Genomic DNA, 16107 nt, shown 5'->3' on the forward strand with positions numbered 1-16107 from the left:
TAAAATTTTCTTGTCGTCAATGTACTAGGTATATATGTTAATTTCACTATATTTAAAGAGAAATGTCTTACTTTTTAAAATTTCATTCTTAATAATATTGATCTTTTAACATTTTATTCCCCCCCCCCCCGGAAGAGCTTCATACTTAATTTGACATAAAATAGGGCATACAATATGGATGGACTGAAGTATTGCAATGATTATATCATGTTGGAATCTTCAAACCAGTGTCTCCGTAATGGCTAACCTTCGCGATATAAAATATATAGCAAAATATTCGGCATACCCCTGCCTATAATTTTCCCTATGGAACCATCCGGAAAAATTCTGTGGTTTTCACTATAGTGAGGGGGGGCCATGCGGTCATGAATCCCTTAATATCCTGTTCGAACCCAAGTAGTTAGCAGAACCCTGTTCGAACCCCTCGAAACCATATTCCAACCCCGCGGAATCCTGTTAACAAAAAAGTTCTATAAACTCGAAATTATTTGCGGCATTTTACACCAGGAATATCCAAAAATGCGTGTAAAGAAGGTGAACATTTTTAAAGACATTAAATTTGAAATCTTAAATTCAATTGAAATTTTTTTCCCGATTTGCAAAAATGTTGTACTTCATTTATGCCTTAACGTGGCCCGATTCTTTAAAAATAGTTTTATCTGGTATGATTAGACACTTTAAAAAATAATATCGAAAGGACGAGGATTTTGAGTTGGCTCGGACGAGAAAATGAGGAAAATGTGGCTCGGACGAGAAATTGTTGTGGTTGGCCTTCCTCCCCTCGTGTAGGGGTTCTAAGAAAATTGGAACAAATGTGGATTAAATTATCAGAACTAGCTCCGACTGGGGTAGTAAAGTGGGAAAAATGATGAGGCACTAATTGCTAACAGAAGAAAGATTAGCATGCAGAGCCTAATTGCTAACAGATGAAATTTCATTAAAAAAGTTTCTATAGCTGAAAAAAAGAGGCCTATATCAGAGATATTAAAGTCTAGAATATGTAATATTTTTCTACAGCTCCTTGTGGGCAACTGGAGTTCATGACCAATCAAAAGACATTTATGCTGCAAGGATAGTTAAGGCTTCAAGGCATACGGCGTACGACCGACAGGGGCGTAGTTCCTAGGGGGGTGGACTTTGGTAAAAAAAAATTTACGATGGAGAAATGAAGGTTTCAAAGGTACATCGGACATGCCACTCTATAAATGGAGGGTCACTTGAAATTACGCATGTATTCTATTTAAGTATAAGTACATCGTATTTAGAAAAAGATACTTTAAAATCTTACTTTTGCCCTTAACTAAACAAGTTTCATTAAAAAAAGCTTTAATCAGTACTGCCTTCAGTGTAAATATATATTTGATATCATAATTTTTATAAAATATGTATTAATCCTATAAAAAATATAGATATTATTTTAGAAACGTTTCCATCTATATTTTTCATCCCTTGAAGCTTACACCACAGTATTAAGAGGGATTGACTGATTTTGTGCCCCCCCCCCCCTTAAGAAAATTACATAAATAATTTATTAACACTTGTAATATGGAAGTGTGTATATGATCGAATAGTTTACATAGTTAAAAAAGGTATCAATATTTTTTCAAAAAAGGGGTATTTAAGAGGGGGGGGGCACAACATTTTTTTCCGTGCTGACGTGCGCAAAATGTGCCCCCCTTACACAAACGCTCTCGTACGCCCCTGATTTGAGGTAAAAAAAACAGCATTAATAATATATAATATATGTCTATTCAAACTATTTTTATGTCCATTTGAACTATTTTGAGTTTCATTTGAACTATTTTTTGTCCATTTGAACTATTTTTTTGTCCATTTGAACTATTTTATGTTCATTTGAATTATTTTTTGTCCATTTGAACTATTTTTATGTTCATTTGAACTATTTTTATAGTTCATTTGAACTATTTTTATGTCCATTTGAACTATTTTATGTCCAATCGAATTTTTTTTTGTCAATTTGAACTATTTTTATGTTCATTTGAACTATTTTTTGTCCATTAGAGCTATTTTATGTCCATTTGAATTATTTTTCGTCCATTTTAACTATTTTTATGTTCATTTGAACCATTTTTTTGTCCATTTGAACTATTTTTTGTCCATTTCAACTATTTTTTTGTTCATTAAAATATTTTTTTTGTTCATTTAATTACTTTTTTGTCCATTTGAACTATTTTTTGTTCATTATGAACTATTTTTTGGTCCATTTGAAGCATTTTTTGCCCATTTGAACTATTTTTTGTCCATTTAAACTATTTTTTGTTCATTTCAACTATTTTTATGTCCATTTGAACTATTTTTTAATTCCATTTGAACTATTTTTATGTTCATATGAACTATTATTTTTTTTCGTATATAATGTTTTTAGTTCAAATGAACTAAAATATAGTTCAAATGAGCATTAAATAAATTTGTTTGAACTATTGTTCATTTCCACATATTTCTTAGTGTTTAAAACCCGTATAATCCAAAGCAGTTTTTAACCGATTTAAACAAAACCATTTAAATGTACCGGTTAAAAATCTTGTTTTAATGGTGTAAAAAAACACTAGTTAAAAAAAAACTGGTTTAAGACACTTTATAATGGTATTATAAAAAACGTTTTTTAAAAAACTATTTAAAACTAAAATCAAACGTTTTAAATCTGAGTTGTGTTTACTGGGTAATAACATATAATATATGTCTATTCAAACCATTTTTATGTCCATTTGAACTATTTTTTGTCCATTTCAACTATTTTTTTGTTCATTTCAACTATTTTTTTTGTTCATTTCAACTACTTTTTTGTCCATTTGAACTATTTTTTGTTCTTTATGAACTATTTTTTGGTCCATTTGAAGCATTTTTTGCCCATTTGAACTATTTTGTTTGTCCGTTTGAACTATTTTTGTCCATTTAAACTATTTTTTGTTCATTTCAACTATTTTTATGTCCATTTGAACTATTTTTTATGTCCATTTGAACAATTTTTATGTTCATATGAACTATTTTTTTTTCGTATATAATGTTTTTAGTTCAAATGAACTAAAATATAGTTCAAATGAGCATTAAATAAATTTGTTTGAACTATTGTTCATTTCCACTACTCACGTGGTACCACGCGCAATAGTTCAAACGAACAATAGTTTAAATGAGCAATAGTTCAAACGGGAGTAGTTCATTCGGGAAAGCATCGATTGCCCTGGAGACAGTATTATTTAAAGCCTAATAAAACTCTTCGTCAATCATCTTGCTCTGAGAGGCTGGAATGGATTTTAAATGAAACCCCGCGAAAAAAATTTTGAAAATAAGATTAAGGTACAAGAAAGAATTTCAGAAATATCATAAAATGGACAAATTGTGACATTGTCGATTGATAAGAAAAGTAAAAAACCTGCCTCTGGCTCTAGGGGGGCACAGGGGTACCGCCCCTCCCCCCTCCACTACGCCCCGACGACTGAATGAATTAAAAAAGAAAATTTAATAAAATAAATGTGAGCACTGTTAAATATCGTAAAATTTTAAATCCTGAAAGTGGAATAGTTGAAACAAGAGGCGTTAGATGGCATTTTAACCAAATAAAGAATGCTGTGGCAGTACGACGAGTATTGCCTATCTGGCTGGGAGTAACACCAGATTTGACCAGCAGAATTTATTATTTAGTCTATGGTCCATATGCTGAACAAGCTCAAGCTATTAGTTTGCGAATATTGAAAGTCTGGTACAAAAATTCAAAAGAACCTATAAAATAAATTTATATGTATATAGGATAAACCTACAACTATTTAAAAAGAAAAACTTATTTTTGGTCGAAAATCAAACTTTAATTTGATGGAAAACTGTGTAAATTGTATTCGATCGCAAAATTTAATAAAAATCGGTAAAGAAAAAAATTTAAGTTCGTAAATTCTACATAACAAATCTGTTTTACAATCTTCGTGAGATTTAGAAAGATTATTATTATTTTTTGTGAGATATGAGCTGAAAACTTTAGAATGGGATATCCTTAATGAGTACTCATTATTTTTCGCGGATATTTGTAATATTATTCTTTTATTTAACAACTAATTTATAAGAAATTTAGATACTTAAGATTCATTAACCTCTGAGAGGGATCCAGAAAGTACAACCATCTTAAATCTCACCTTTAATTGATTTGGGATAAATCATTATGAAATTGGCGAAAATGGTCGAAATAATTCTCTGTTACCTTTCTATAGCTAACGCTTTCCTGGATAAGTAAATTTAAAAACATTAGGCTTAACAAGTTTCGCGGATTTTGTCTTATTATATATTATGATTTTATTTGTCAACCTAACCCTGGAAACATTGTTATGGTTTGTAAACAAATTTTAATCCAGTTTATTTTTCATTAACCCTGTATATTAATATATTCGTAAACTCATTGTTTAATTTGTTCAGATTCATGCTTAATAAATAAATTATTCGCCACAATTCCTAATTTTTTGAAAGTGTTGATTTAAACCTTTGATATTATAAACATTGATTATTTGATTTAGCATTGTTTGACATTTAAAATACATCTGACACCAGGTTGCAAAGATATGAGGATGATCAAATTGTTTCGTTGTAGATTAGTCATTTCCTTTACTGTTTTTATATTTTCGAGAAATACCTATTTATTTATCATTAATTTGAATTTTTTTAGAAGTATTATTGATTTAATCGAATTAAGAAAATTTTCTAAATATTCGATCTAAAAAGTTAGATTTAAGGCACAACATCAATATTTCATGCAAATTGAAGACGACATCTGTAGAACATTATCATTGTTTTGCATGAAGTAAAAAAACGACTGGAACAGCTAAATAAAGGTCCTTGATTCAGATCAAAACCTCAAAACAAATTCCGAATAAAATCATAAAACCTTTGTGATTTTATTACTCCACAAACCAAAATCGATTAAAAAAATTGCAAATAAATCTTTTATTGTAATTGATTTTTTTTCGTTTTAAATATACATTGCATAGTTGTTCTATCTTTCTTTCAATTAAATAACATCATAAGTTGAACATGTTAAAAGATATTGCAATTTTCATTAATGTTTGTTGGATGGATGGATGGGTAAAGTGGAAATATGGATTTAAACCTCCGGGGTCTCAGTTGTGTTCAGAGAGGAATTCTCTCACAAGTTTCCCTAGAAATACGCAGTTCACTCAAATTAATCCAACCATTATGAGTAAGTTTTCTTATTTTCAAGACATTCGTTCTTTTATTCACTAAACTCTTCATCCAAGAAAAGTTTCTTGCTGTTTGATCGAACGGGAAAAAATACATATTGGAAATGCTCATTTCCTCTCTACCCAATTGCCATGGTTGCAAGTTTGAGTTGAATATTTGTGTTACCCCGCAACATTTTAGAAATCATTCCTTTCTCGTCAAATAATTTTTTTGTCATATTGAGTTCTACTCCTTTTCAACCACCTGTCAACAGGAATCTTCTAGCCTTTTTCCTATTTTTGATTTGATGAATCTTTTTATTAATCCACCCAACTACAAAAATTAATCTTATTATTTTGATTAAGATCAACCGAGGAAACTTGCTCTGTTTCTCATCCTAGTCTTACCGCTGGCAGCGGATGGATCTCGAAGTTATAATAACTGGTGGAGACACACTGCTAGGAAACCGTGAGTTGAACTTCTATATTATATAAATGGATGAACTATGCATGATACAATGTTGACGCAGACCGCCCCGACCTCTACAGAAGGTTTATTCGTAAACAATTTTATTAGTTTAGACACGTTTTTCTGATACAAACGTTTACATATGGAAAATAGTAATATATACATTTTTAGTTCTATCCAAACCACTTATTTATTTTGTTTTAAACGTTTAATTAATTTAATAAACTTCTTGAACAACATTTTTTAACACTATAAATCTTTTTTTATAAAACTTTTTTTAAATTTAGCTTGATTTATGGTTTAGCTTTCTTCAGACGCATTATTAAAAACGTCTTTATATGAACGCTTAATATTAATATTCTATTTTTTCTAAACAAATATACAAGAGCTAGCTTGGGAAACCAGCGCTTCCCAGGTTATTAAAAGTTACTCCAGCCGTTTACCCGCACTTAAACGATTTTACCAGAGAACTAAATTTTCGCTATTAAAGTCGACCCACTCAACTAAAAATCTCAAAACCTAGTTCCCCAATAAAAATAAAAAAAACCTAGCTAAGAACAGTCCCGTGGGTCTCCCGAGTTCCCCAATAAAAATTTGAGGCGAGAAATCGGTCGAGGGGTTCCTGAGTTATAATCGGACAAACAAACAGACAGACAATCTTTATATGTATTTTAATCAAGTTTATCTATCGTTCTGTACATAAAACACATATTCTACAGTTCCTTTATAGATGTGATCGAAGCCATATTGCCACATTCCACTAAAAGGAAATGAGTCTTTGGAACAAAATCAAATATTTAAACCTCAATATCTTTAGATATCAATGTTGTAAACCTTTGATATTTCAAACTCAGATTATTTGATCTAACAGAATTCATAGTTTGAAATATCTAAGGTCTGCAACATTTGGTTCCAAAGATGTAGGGATTAGAAAATCAGAGTTTGTGGCAAAGACTCAATTCCTTTGGGGAGAACTTTATTTTAACTAGTTTTAGACAAACATTTTACATTGAAATATGAACAATTACATTTTAAGAAAATTATATAGTATGTCTGTCAAGAAACAATAAATGGTCAACTGAAAATAAAAAAACTATTGTTTTGGTTACAAATAAACATTTAGAAAGACCATTTCATTCATTAGAAATCCCTATCACAAAGTTTTTGAAAAAGGCCTGAAACTGCGGGAAAAAATACTTTTTCCCCACATTTTGTTGTTTGATTCAAAACTAGATAACAACTTAGCTATGCATGCAAAAATCAGACTTAAATCCCTAGTAATTAAGTCGGAAGGCTTCTTTGGCCTTTAGGAGGGGGAAAATGCGGGAAAAGTGGGGGGAATGGTATAAGGAGAGGGTAAATGCAATATAGAGTCCAAAATTGAGTTTCCTGACCCAATGTTGATGACTTTAGACACCCCACATGGACTTAACACAAAGTTTTTAAAAGAATGTCTGAAAAATTATAAAAAATTTTTTTTCCCCACTTTGGTTTTGGATTAAAAAATTAGATCACAATTCAGACCTTCATGCAAAAAAGCAGAGAGAAATTTCTAAAAACAAAGTCTGTTTGTTTGTCCGATCATAACTCAGGAACCCCTAAACAGATTTGCCTCAAATTTTGATTTGGGAAATCGGGAGGCCCACGGGAATGTTCTTAGGTTGGTTTTAAGATTCTAAGTTGAGTAAGTCGACTTTAATAGCAAAAATTTAGTTTCCCGGTAAAATCTTTCAAATTATGGGCAATAGTATGTGTGCTATCTTTGTAGCTAAATATGACCGATTCTATGGAACCGGTTGAATAGATTCAATCATAAAATACCATTTCATGATTTCCCTCTGTTTTTCTTTTGACTGAAATATGTACATATAATCGTCATGGTCATTAACACTTACTGCAACGACATACATATATCTCAATGGATTTATTCAATCCTTTCTTATTACATCTATCTTATCCTATCTCAATACATCTATTCTATCTCAATACATCTATTCTATCTCAATACATAAATTCTTTTATATTTCCGTACATCTATCCTATCTTAGCTCAATATGTATATCTTATCACATCTCAATACATCTATCCTGTCTTAGCTCACATATCACATATCAGTACATCTATCCTATCTTAGCTCACATATCACATATCAGTACATCTATCCTATCTTAGCTCACATATCACATATCAGTACATCTATCCTATCTTACCTCACATATCACATATCAATACATCTGATCTCAAAACATTTATTATCATGCAGCTCCATCCTACCTTATACATCTATCCTATCAATCCTATCTATCTATTTGTCCTATACCTCAATAAAATCCGTTCTATGACTTTCTGAATACATTTATCCTATATTATTACAATGCATCAATCCTATCTTAGTACATCTATTCTATACTCCATTACATGTCCATATCAATACATGTATCTTATCGTATCTCGATGCATATATCCTACCTTCCGGTAATCTTCGGGAATTTTTAAAGATTCACTTTAACGTACAGGGTGTTCCAAAAAACATGGGAATTCAGTGACGAATTCGATATAGTCTTTGTTGTGAATTAGCATTGCAATACCTAATTTCAAAAGCCTTAATATTATTATGTCTGCTAAAGTGTATTTTATGAAAAGGGTAAAAGACTGCAAAGATGTGTCTAATGTCTATACTGTCTCCGTAAGATGAACAGTGAAGACGGACAAGTTTACTCTGTTTGTATACTGCAATTTTCGTGTTTTACTCAGTACAACCGTATGCAGTCAAAACATAAACAAACAAAATGTGAACATAGCAGACGAAACTGTTACAGATTACAGTTTTCTCAGTAGGTATCACTAAATCAAAGAATTATCTGAAAAGACGATATCGAATTCGTTACTGAATTCCCATGTTTATTGGGACACCCTGTACCTGAAGGCAATGAATGCTCCCATGAAGATTTCCCAAATGTGAATGTCAAAATATTCTTTTACATATTAAGAAGGCCACAGCACTCCATCCAGATCCAGTAGCATGTTCTAGCTGCAGTGCTTGGCCAAATAATTGTTATAACCTTACTTACTGTATCCAAAGTGATTCAAAGGTTGAAAGCTGGAATACCAAAGTCTAAAATAATCTTTCCAATTACTTCATTAAAGCCAAAGCTAATACAAGTGCTTTAACGTTTAAACTGCATATGCATCTTCTGTCTAGGGCTATAAAAAGTATAAGTGAGTATGTTAGTGAGGTAAAGTCATTGCGACACTTTAAATTCGACCCTATTCTTAAATTTTATGGAAACATTCATAGCTGTCTGGATTTCTGTGTATCTTGTTTTATTAAAATTTATCATTATTCATTATGACATCTAGGACTCAATAAAGTTTATGAAGCGCGTCGGATTAAAAATACAAAACCATTAAGAACTTGTGGAAATTAAGAGCAAAACCTTTTTAACCACCGAATTGGAATTAATCTATACCCCTAGATGCTGCGCATGCTGAAAAAAGTTTTCTAGTTAACACCATTTATAAATCACAGATTTATATAATAGGATATATACAATTGCATTACATTAAGACAAGACTATAGGTACATTTTATTACTCTAAACTTAGGGATTATCTGGCTAAATATACATATCACCATCATCATCCTCAACTATTAGACCGGGCTGATCTACACAATACAAGACACAATACCAGTAGGTGAGAAAACATTATCTAACATTATCTAATAAGTAAAAAAGAAAATGATTAACCCTATCTCTGCTGGGGTACTTGAAAACCAGGATATATTTTTTTTTTATTTTCTCGGCAGAAATGTGGACTACAATAAGATATATTTAAGGCAGTTTTACTCGCATGAGCGTGGAGCAAGAATAATAAAGTCTTCACATTTTCTTAAGATGTTCAACCTAGGCAGAAAAATCAGTCTTGTCTGTGTAGCAATGGGTAAACCGAGGTAATTTATAGCAAATTCTGAACATAAGTTTCCAATTTTAAGTATCATATTATTACGCGTCAAAACGTAAACTTTACAGATACAGTATTTTCTGGTGTCACTTTGACATAATGCCTACTGTGAATAAGATTACAGTTTCTACAATTGCAGGTTTTGTATTAATTTGGCTTTCAGAAATTCAGGGCTCTTCACGTCCCTCAATTTTGGGTTTTAAATGTTACTTTTAATTCAAACCGCCATTTAAAATGTAATTAAATATTTTGAGAATTGTTCTGTTTATATTGGTGAATTGAAAAGAAATCAGATCGAAATTTTACAGGCAAAAATCTTAACAGCTGTCATAAACCTTCCATGTGATCATGTGAGTTATACACACAAAAACAATTATAAATGTTTGTACATGTTTATTCTTTATCAAATATTTTTTTTAATTTTTACTTTAGAAATCAGCCAATGAAAATAGAGAAAATCTATGAAATCATTTGTTGTGATTATTTCAAATAAGAATTTATTATCGAACTCGCCGACGCGATTATGCCATTTGAGAAAAACAAATTTCTTTTAGGAGAAAAACTTCAGATATAATAGTAATAACTTTAGATTTATGCATACTGCACGTGGGACCCGTCTGTAGCTTTAAAAAATTCATTTTAATAAATTAAATCTGCTTGATTGCATCTTCTCCTAATTAGTTATAAACTCTGCCTTACTTAAACATTATAATTTTCAACGTATTGTAAAAAAATATTTTTAAAGGTGAAGATAGTGTCCAAAATAACAATACATATTCTCCACAGATATTAATGTTTTAAAGGAACTGTTAGCATAATTTCAGGCGACCTTCCATTTAAAGAGGAGCGTCCCGATTCAGAACCGTACTTTTTTAACCTTTGACTGATAAAGGATGTCTAACATATCCCTATAAATCTACTAAAACCCTTTTAATTGCTAAGCACTTTGTTTGTAAGCTGTTATATGTTAAAGAAAAGTCAATAGTTACTTGCTAGATGTGACAGAAAATAAAAGTTTACTTTTCTTTGAATGTTTGTAAACGCTGTTGACGTAAAATAGTCGTTCTGCGTTCAAGAATTATGCAAGTAACAGGTCAGCTGTTTGAGTTCAGACTGTACACAGCGTACATTCGCGTTTTAGAGGAATTCAAGCGGGTTTCGATATGTATTAACAGAAAGATCTCTCTACTCGATTAACAGTCACCGGTTTTTAAGGGTGTACCGTTATGAGTCGGCCATTACCCTATTTGCATGGAGGGTCACTTGAAATTACGCTTACAGGTCTTAAAACTTGTATTGTGTATACCTGTAGTAAACTTTAAGTTTTAAAACTTTTAATCTGTAGTAACTGTGATGAAATACACTATCATCATAGTGTTGGATACCAGAGACCCGAATCAGGTGTTTTATTGGAGACCGCAGATTTTCTTCGAAGACCCCTAGATTTTCAGTAGAGACCCCCAAGCATTTCTTTTTTGGAGAAACCATGCGTTTCATTAGAGACTCTAGATTTTCATTGGAGACCAACAGAAATATTCTCCTTTAAAACCTCTAGACGTTTATCGGAGACCAATAAATTTTCCTTGGACACCCCGCGATTTTCATCGAACGTCCTTAATTTTTTTTCGGAGACTCCACGGGAGACTCCATGCTGTACATGGGAGGGATCCCATCGTAAACTTGTTTCTTTATTTGTCTAATCATTGAATAAGTGGAATAACCTGCCTCTTGACTTAAAAAGAAGCAACTCTCTAAGTATATTTAAAAATAGACTACTAAATTCTCTTTTTGAAAATTACATTACAATGTGTTATAAACCGAATTGTTATTCATGTAAAACTAATTAGATATGTTTTAATATGCTTTGATATTTGTTGTGTACATGTCAGAAACTTACTTTAAACTCTAGTTATTCTAATCAATGTATAAAATATTTTCCATAAAATAAAATCGCACCCTGATCTCTAATAGTTCTCCTTAAATCTATTTAATTGAAATGTGTTGTTATCATTATTGAAATTAGGTGGAAAAAATAATCAAAACAGCCAAGAGCTATTTTCCACCTAATTGCTTTATACTTGTACTGTTAATATAATCATCAATTTGTAAATGTAAACTCGTTCTGTACACAGATACATGTATTTTAGCAATAAACGTTATCTATCTATCTAAGTCATACAAAGTTTATATTCAAAACAGGAGATTTAATTTAGCCTCCGAATCGTCAATTTAAAGAGTTTCATGCCGTCTTTACAGTCGCATTCTTTGTGGGTAACCCTGTATAAAACCAAAGATGATATAGTAGAAGATATAACAACAGGAATTTACCCAAATAATTTGTACGCTATAACCTACACTTGTATATGATGTCATTGGCTACAGTACTGGTTTTGAGGCTGAGCTCAAATTAAGCAATCAACATTAAAACTACATTTTTAGAATACTTATTTGTACACGCTTAAAAGTTGGAAATTAACACTATGGGTTTAATGATTAGCTGGACATGATGCTCTCTTGCTAATATATAGCTAACATTTTGATGTTGGTTTGCATCTATTAACAATATGGGTTTAATGATTTGCAAGACATGATGCTCTCCTGCTAATATATAGCTAACATTTTGATGTTGGTTTGCATCTATTAACAATATGGGTTTAATGATTTGCTGGACATGATGCTCTCTTGCTAATATATAGCTAACATTTTGATGTTGGTTTGCATCTATTTCCATGAAAAAAAATCTAAATACTTTTATACAGATTTCTTTTTCAGATTTCGTTTTCTTGTATCACTAGAGTGAAATTTTAGGCCTTACAAGGAGCATGGCCCAAAGAAACCCAATGTTACAAACGGCAAAAAACATTGCAAAGTTTTGACAATTCATTCTAAGGTTAAATTAAGTCTTCTAGCCTAAAATAAAGTGTTCTTATATGGCTTATCTAATAATTTGACAAAGAAAAAAGCAAGTTTAAAGTTGCAGGGAATCATAAATAAAAGACAACAGATAATATAAATCTGTACGGTCGTCTTTGAAGTCTCATCATTTGTGGGTAACCCTCTTCTTCATAGATTTTTTTTGGATAATATATTAGGCCTAGGGGGTGCATTTCAAGGGAGCTAGTTGCCATGGGGGTGCACGGGGTAACAGGCCCCCCAGTAATCCCTTCAATGGCTCGTCAATGAAAATCCGGGGTCTCTGATGAACAGCTTGGAGTCTCCAATCAAAATCTGTGGGTTCAAATGAGAAAAATTGGGTTCTTCAATGAAATTCTAGGGTCTCCGATTATGAGCTTTGTGTTTCTGAGAAGCTTGGGGTCTTGGATGATAAAAGCTCTTGGGGTCTCCAATGAAAATCTGGGGGTCTCCGATGAGATGAATGTGGGCCATGGCCCGTGGGGGTCTCCGATGAGAAGGGGCCCCGAATGTACTAAATTTCTTTCTGAACTCCTATCAGCAATAAACTTTATCATATCTTACCTTATCTTATCTTATCTAGACCTAGAATAACCTGGTTGAAAGACGGAATCGAACTAGCATCATTCTCAGAACATGAACATGTAACATTATAAAAATTTGATATTTAGGGAAATCTTTTTAAAATTAAGGAAAGTTAACAGAAAAGAAATATCAAATAAAGTTCTAATTCGTTTTGTAATCCTTAAAACGCAACGAAGAAATTTTTGAAGTGAATAATATTTTTTCATTTTCTTTCAATACAAGATATATGTAATATGTATGTATAGCTGACATATGTATTATCAATTATTATGTACAAACTAAAGTGTTTGATTTAGATATTTGAATGGAACATGGGAAAAAATAAACTAAAGGTGATTATTTTCTTGATTGTTAGTGTTTGATGAACAAATTTACTAATACTGTATTATCCAGTCCAAATTTACTAATATAGTTATTATCCAGTCCAAATTTACTAATATAGTTATTATCCAGTCCAAATTTACTAATATAGTTATTATCCAGTCCAAATTTACTAATATAGTTATTATCCAGTCCAAAGTAGAGATTGACCCAGCTATGCAGCGGGATGCTGGATATTACGAATGTCAAGCTTATAACAAGCATGCGGTAGATGTAAAGGTAAATTCAAAAAACGCAATACTAGATATTAAAAATGTATTATTATTATAGTTTAGTGTATGTTTTTATTAACAAAATGTTGAGTCAAAACTAACTAATGTATAGATTATAGAAAGAGTAGAAAAGGTAAAAAAACTCGCCAACATACCTTTCAAATAATGCATTAATTCTCTAGTTCCAAACTCTTCCTCCAATTTCTTTTTCCTTTACTATCCAAATTTTGTAACTACAGTAGGAATAGTTTTTTATAAGACAAAAATTACTTTTTGCTTTTTTTGTCTCAAAACTACCAGCCATGCCGGCACACACCGGGGTATCAATATTCCATAAACCTCTTATTCAAGTCAAATATGGCTCGGTTGCTTTAGCAATTTTTTTTAGAGAAGTGTCTCAGTGGCAACTAGCAGTAAGTTTGCGCTGAAGTACTAAAAACCGACGGAAAACTGGATATTTCCGTGAAAACTCTTAAAGTGGTTATTTTATTCACGAATCAGAGACGATAGAATACATGGGCCCGCTAGCGACGCCCTTCGATCAATGGTTGTTAGAATCTATTTATGTCCCACGAAACATAACAGTAGTAATACGACTTGAAGGTCGTTTAGATTTGCTGCATTTTTTTGTCAACTTAATTTTAGAATTAAAGTTCTAGAGATAATAATCACAAAATAACCATAGTCCGGGCATTTCTAAGATGTGGTCTGCCTTTTTTTGTGCTTTCAATATTGCCCAAGATATGAAAAAATATAAGTCAAACCTTATAGAAATCCAACGTATAGAAACAGCTACGTATAGCAACAAAGGCGTATTTTCCGAGAGAACATTTTTTATATTTTTGAGAAATTAAACAGTTTTGTAAAACATTGTAGCTTATCATTATCATTATCATTATTTTTATTTTTTCTAACATACCCTAGACATTAAAGGAGCAAAATAGTTTAATATGTACATTTGTACTGCTCTCTATTGTGTTTAAGGTCCCCCAGATTTTATTATGTACTGATAACATAAATTAATGTTTATATGGTTATACATAAAATTGCGTGTTACTATTAAAAAATATTTTATAAAAATGCTATCTATTTTTAGAAGAAAAAAATTCTTAAAAATATTAAAAAAAAGTTCTCTAGTAATGTTAATATGATTTCATAAAATTCCGTTTTACCATTTAAATAAAAGGATTTTATGAAAATTATATCTACTTTACACTTATTATTTAATTTCTCAAAAATATAAAAAATGCTCTCACGGAAAATACGCCATGTTGCTATACGTTGCGGTTTCTATACGTTGGATTTCTATTTCTATAATTTTGGTTTTAATTAAAACCTAGTTCTTCAGCAGTCCAAAAACGTCAGAGCAAAGTATACGGAAACCCTATCGCTCCTTCTATTGAATATCTCCTTGGACTCCTTGTATATATTTTTATATATGTATATATATCTATATATATCTAAACATATATAATATATATATATATACACAGGGTGAATAAAAAAAGTGTGATTTGCGGTGCCTGGTGCAAAAGTGTAACTTTTTTGTGCAACTCTCCTGTAGGGTATTTTTTAAATATTTTTTGAAAATTTGTAATTTTTTTTGTACTTCAATGGCCCAAAAAAAATCCGCGAACCTTTTTTCTCTCAAAATCAAAAGTTCAGAAAAACAAAAATGTGTACATAAATTGTTTCTATCGAAATCTAAAATTTTAAAAAGATTGAATCACAGAATCTCAAAAAATTGGCAAAATTGTAATAAGAAAATTCGCAATTTTCAGTTCTGGTTATAATTTTTACGGAAAAATTATTTTTCAATGGTTCTTAAGGTTTCAACTGAACAGAGTATATTTAATACTTTAGAATATACTTTGAAGAAAGGAACTTGAGAATTTAAATAACTTTTCCGTAAAAATTAGACCAGAACTGAAAATTGCGAATTTTCTTATTACAATTTTGCCAATTTTCTGGGATTCTGTGATTCAATCTTAATAACATTTTAGATTTAGAGAGAAATACTATTAATACACATTTTTGCTTTTCTGAAAAGAAAAAAAAGATTCACGGATTTTCTTTTGGGCCATTTGAGTACCAAAATAAAATTCGAATTTTCAAAAAATATTGAAAAAAAAACACCATACAGGAGAGTTGCACAAAAAAAGGTACAATTTTGTACCAGGCGCCGCAAATCACACTTTTTTTTGACTTACCCTGTATATATATATGATTGTTCATAATTCTGTTAATAAATAAGCTTAGAATAGTTGAAATTAATTATATTCATTTATAAAATGTTATTTAGGGATTTCTTGCTAAATATGAAGTTAATTGAAGATTGGAAGAGAAAATGTCTGCATTTGTGTGATAATTGTGTTTCTATATTTTAAATAAAATAGTAAATCTCTTTT

The 16107-nt window shown here is 30.9% G+C and overlaps 1 protein-coding gene across 1 annotated transcript; it reads left to right on the forward strand.

The window, feature by feature from the left end:
* The first annotated feature begins 5096 nt into the window (after positions 1 to 5096).
* Positions 5097 to 16107, forward strand: LOC111702006 (immunoglobulin domain-containing protein oig-1). Its single transcript, XM_023473526.1, has 8 exons — positions 5097 to 5197; positions 5544 to 5646; positions 9252 to 9341; positions 9484 to 9597; positions 13105 to 13165; positions 13403 to 13438; positions 13620 to 13706; positions 16002 to 16107. The coding sequence occupies exons 1-8, from the start codon at positions 5194 to 5196 to the stop codon at positions 16029 to 16031; spliced, it is 525 nt and encodes a 174-aa protein (XP_023329294.1). The 5' UTR covers positions 5097 to 5193; the 3' UTR covers positions 16032 to 16107.

Source organism: Eurytemora carolleeae, unplaced genomic scaffold (assembly GCF_000591075.1).
Source record: "Eurytemora carolleeae unplaced genomic scaffold, Eaff_2.0 scaffold433, whole genome shotgun sequence".
Lineage (NCBI taxonomy): Eukaryota > Metazoa > Arthropoda > Copepoda > Calanoida > Temoridae > Eurytemora > Eurytemora carolleeae.

Coding starts and splice junctions, on each gene's coding strand:
- LOC111702006 (XM_023473526.1), top strand. Junction 9,342..9,483: donor ACAAGACACAATACCAGTAG/GTGAGAAAACAT, acceptor GATATATTTAAG/GCAGTTTTACTCGCATGAGC. Junction 13,707..16,001: donor AGCATGCGGTAGATGTAAAG/GTAAATTCAAAA, acceptor AATGTTATTTAG/GGATTTCTTGCTAAATATGA.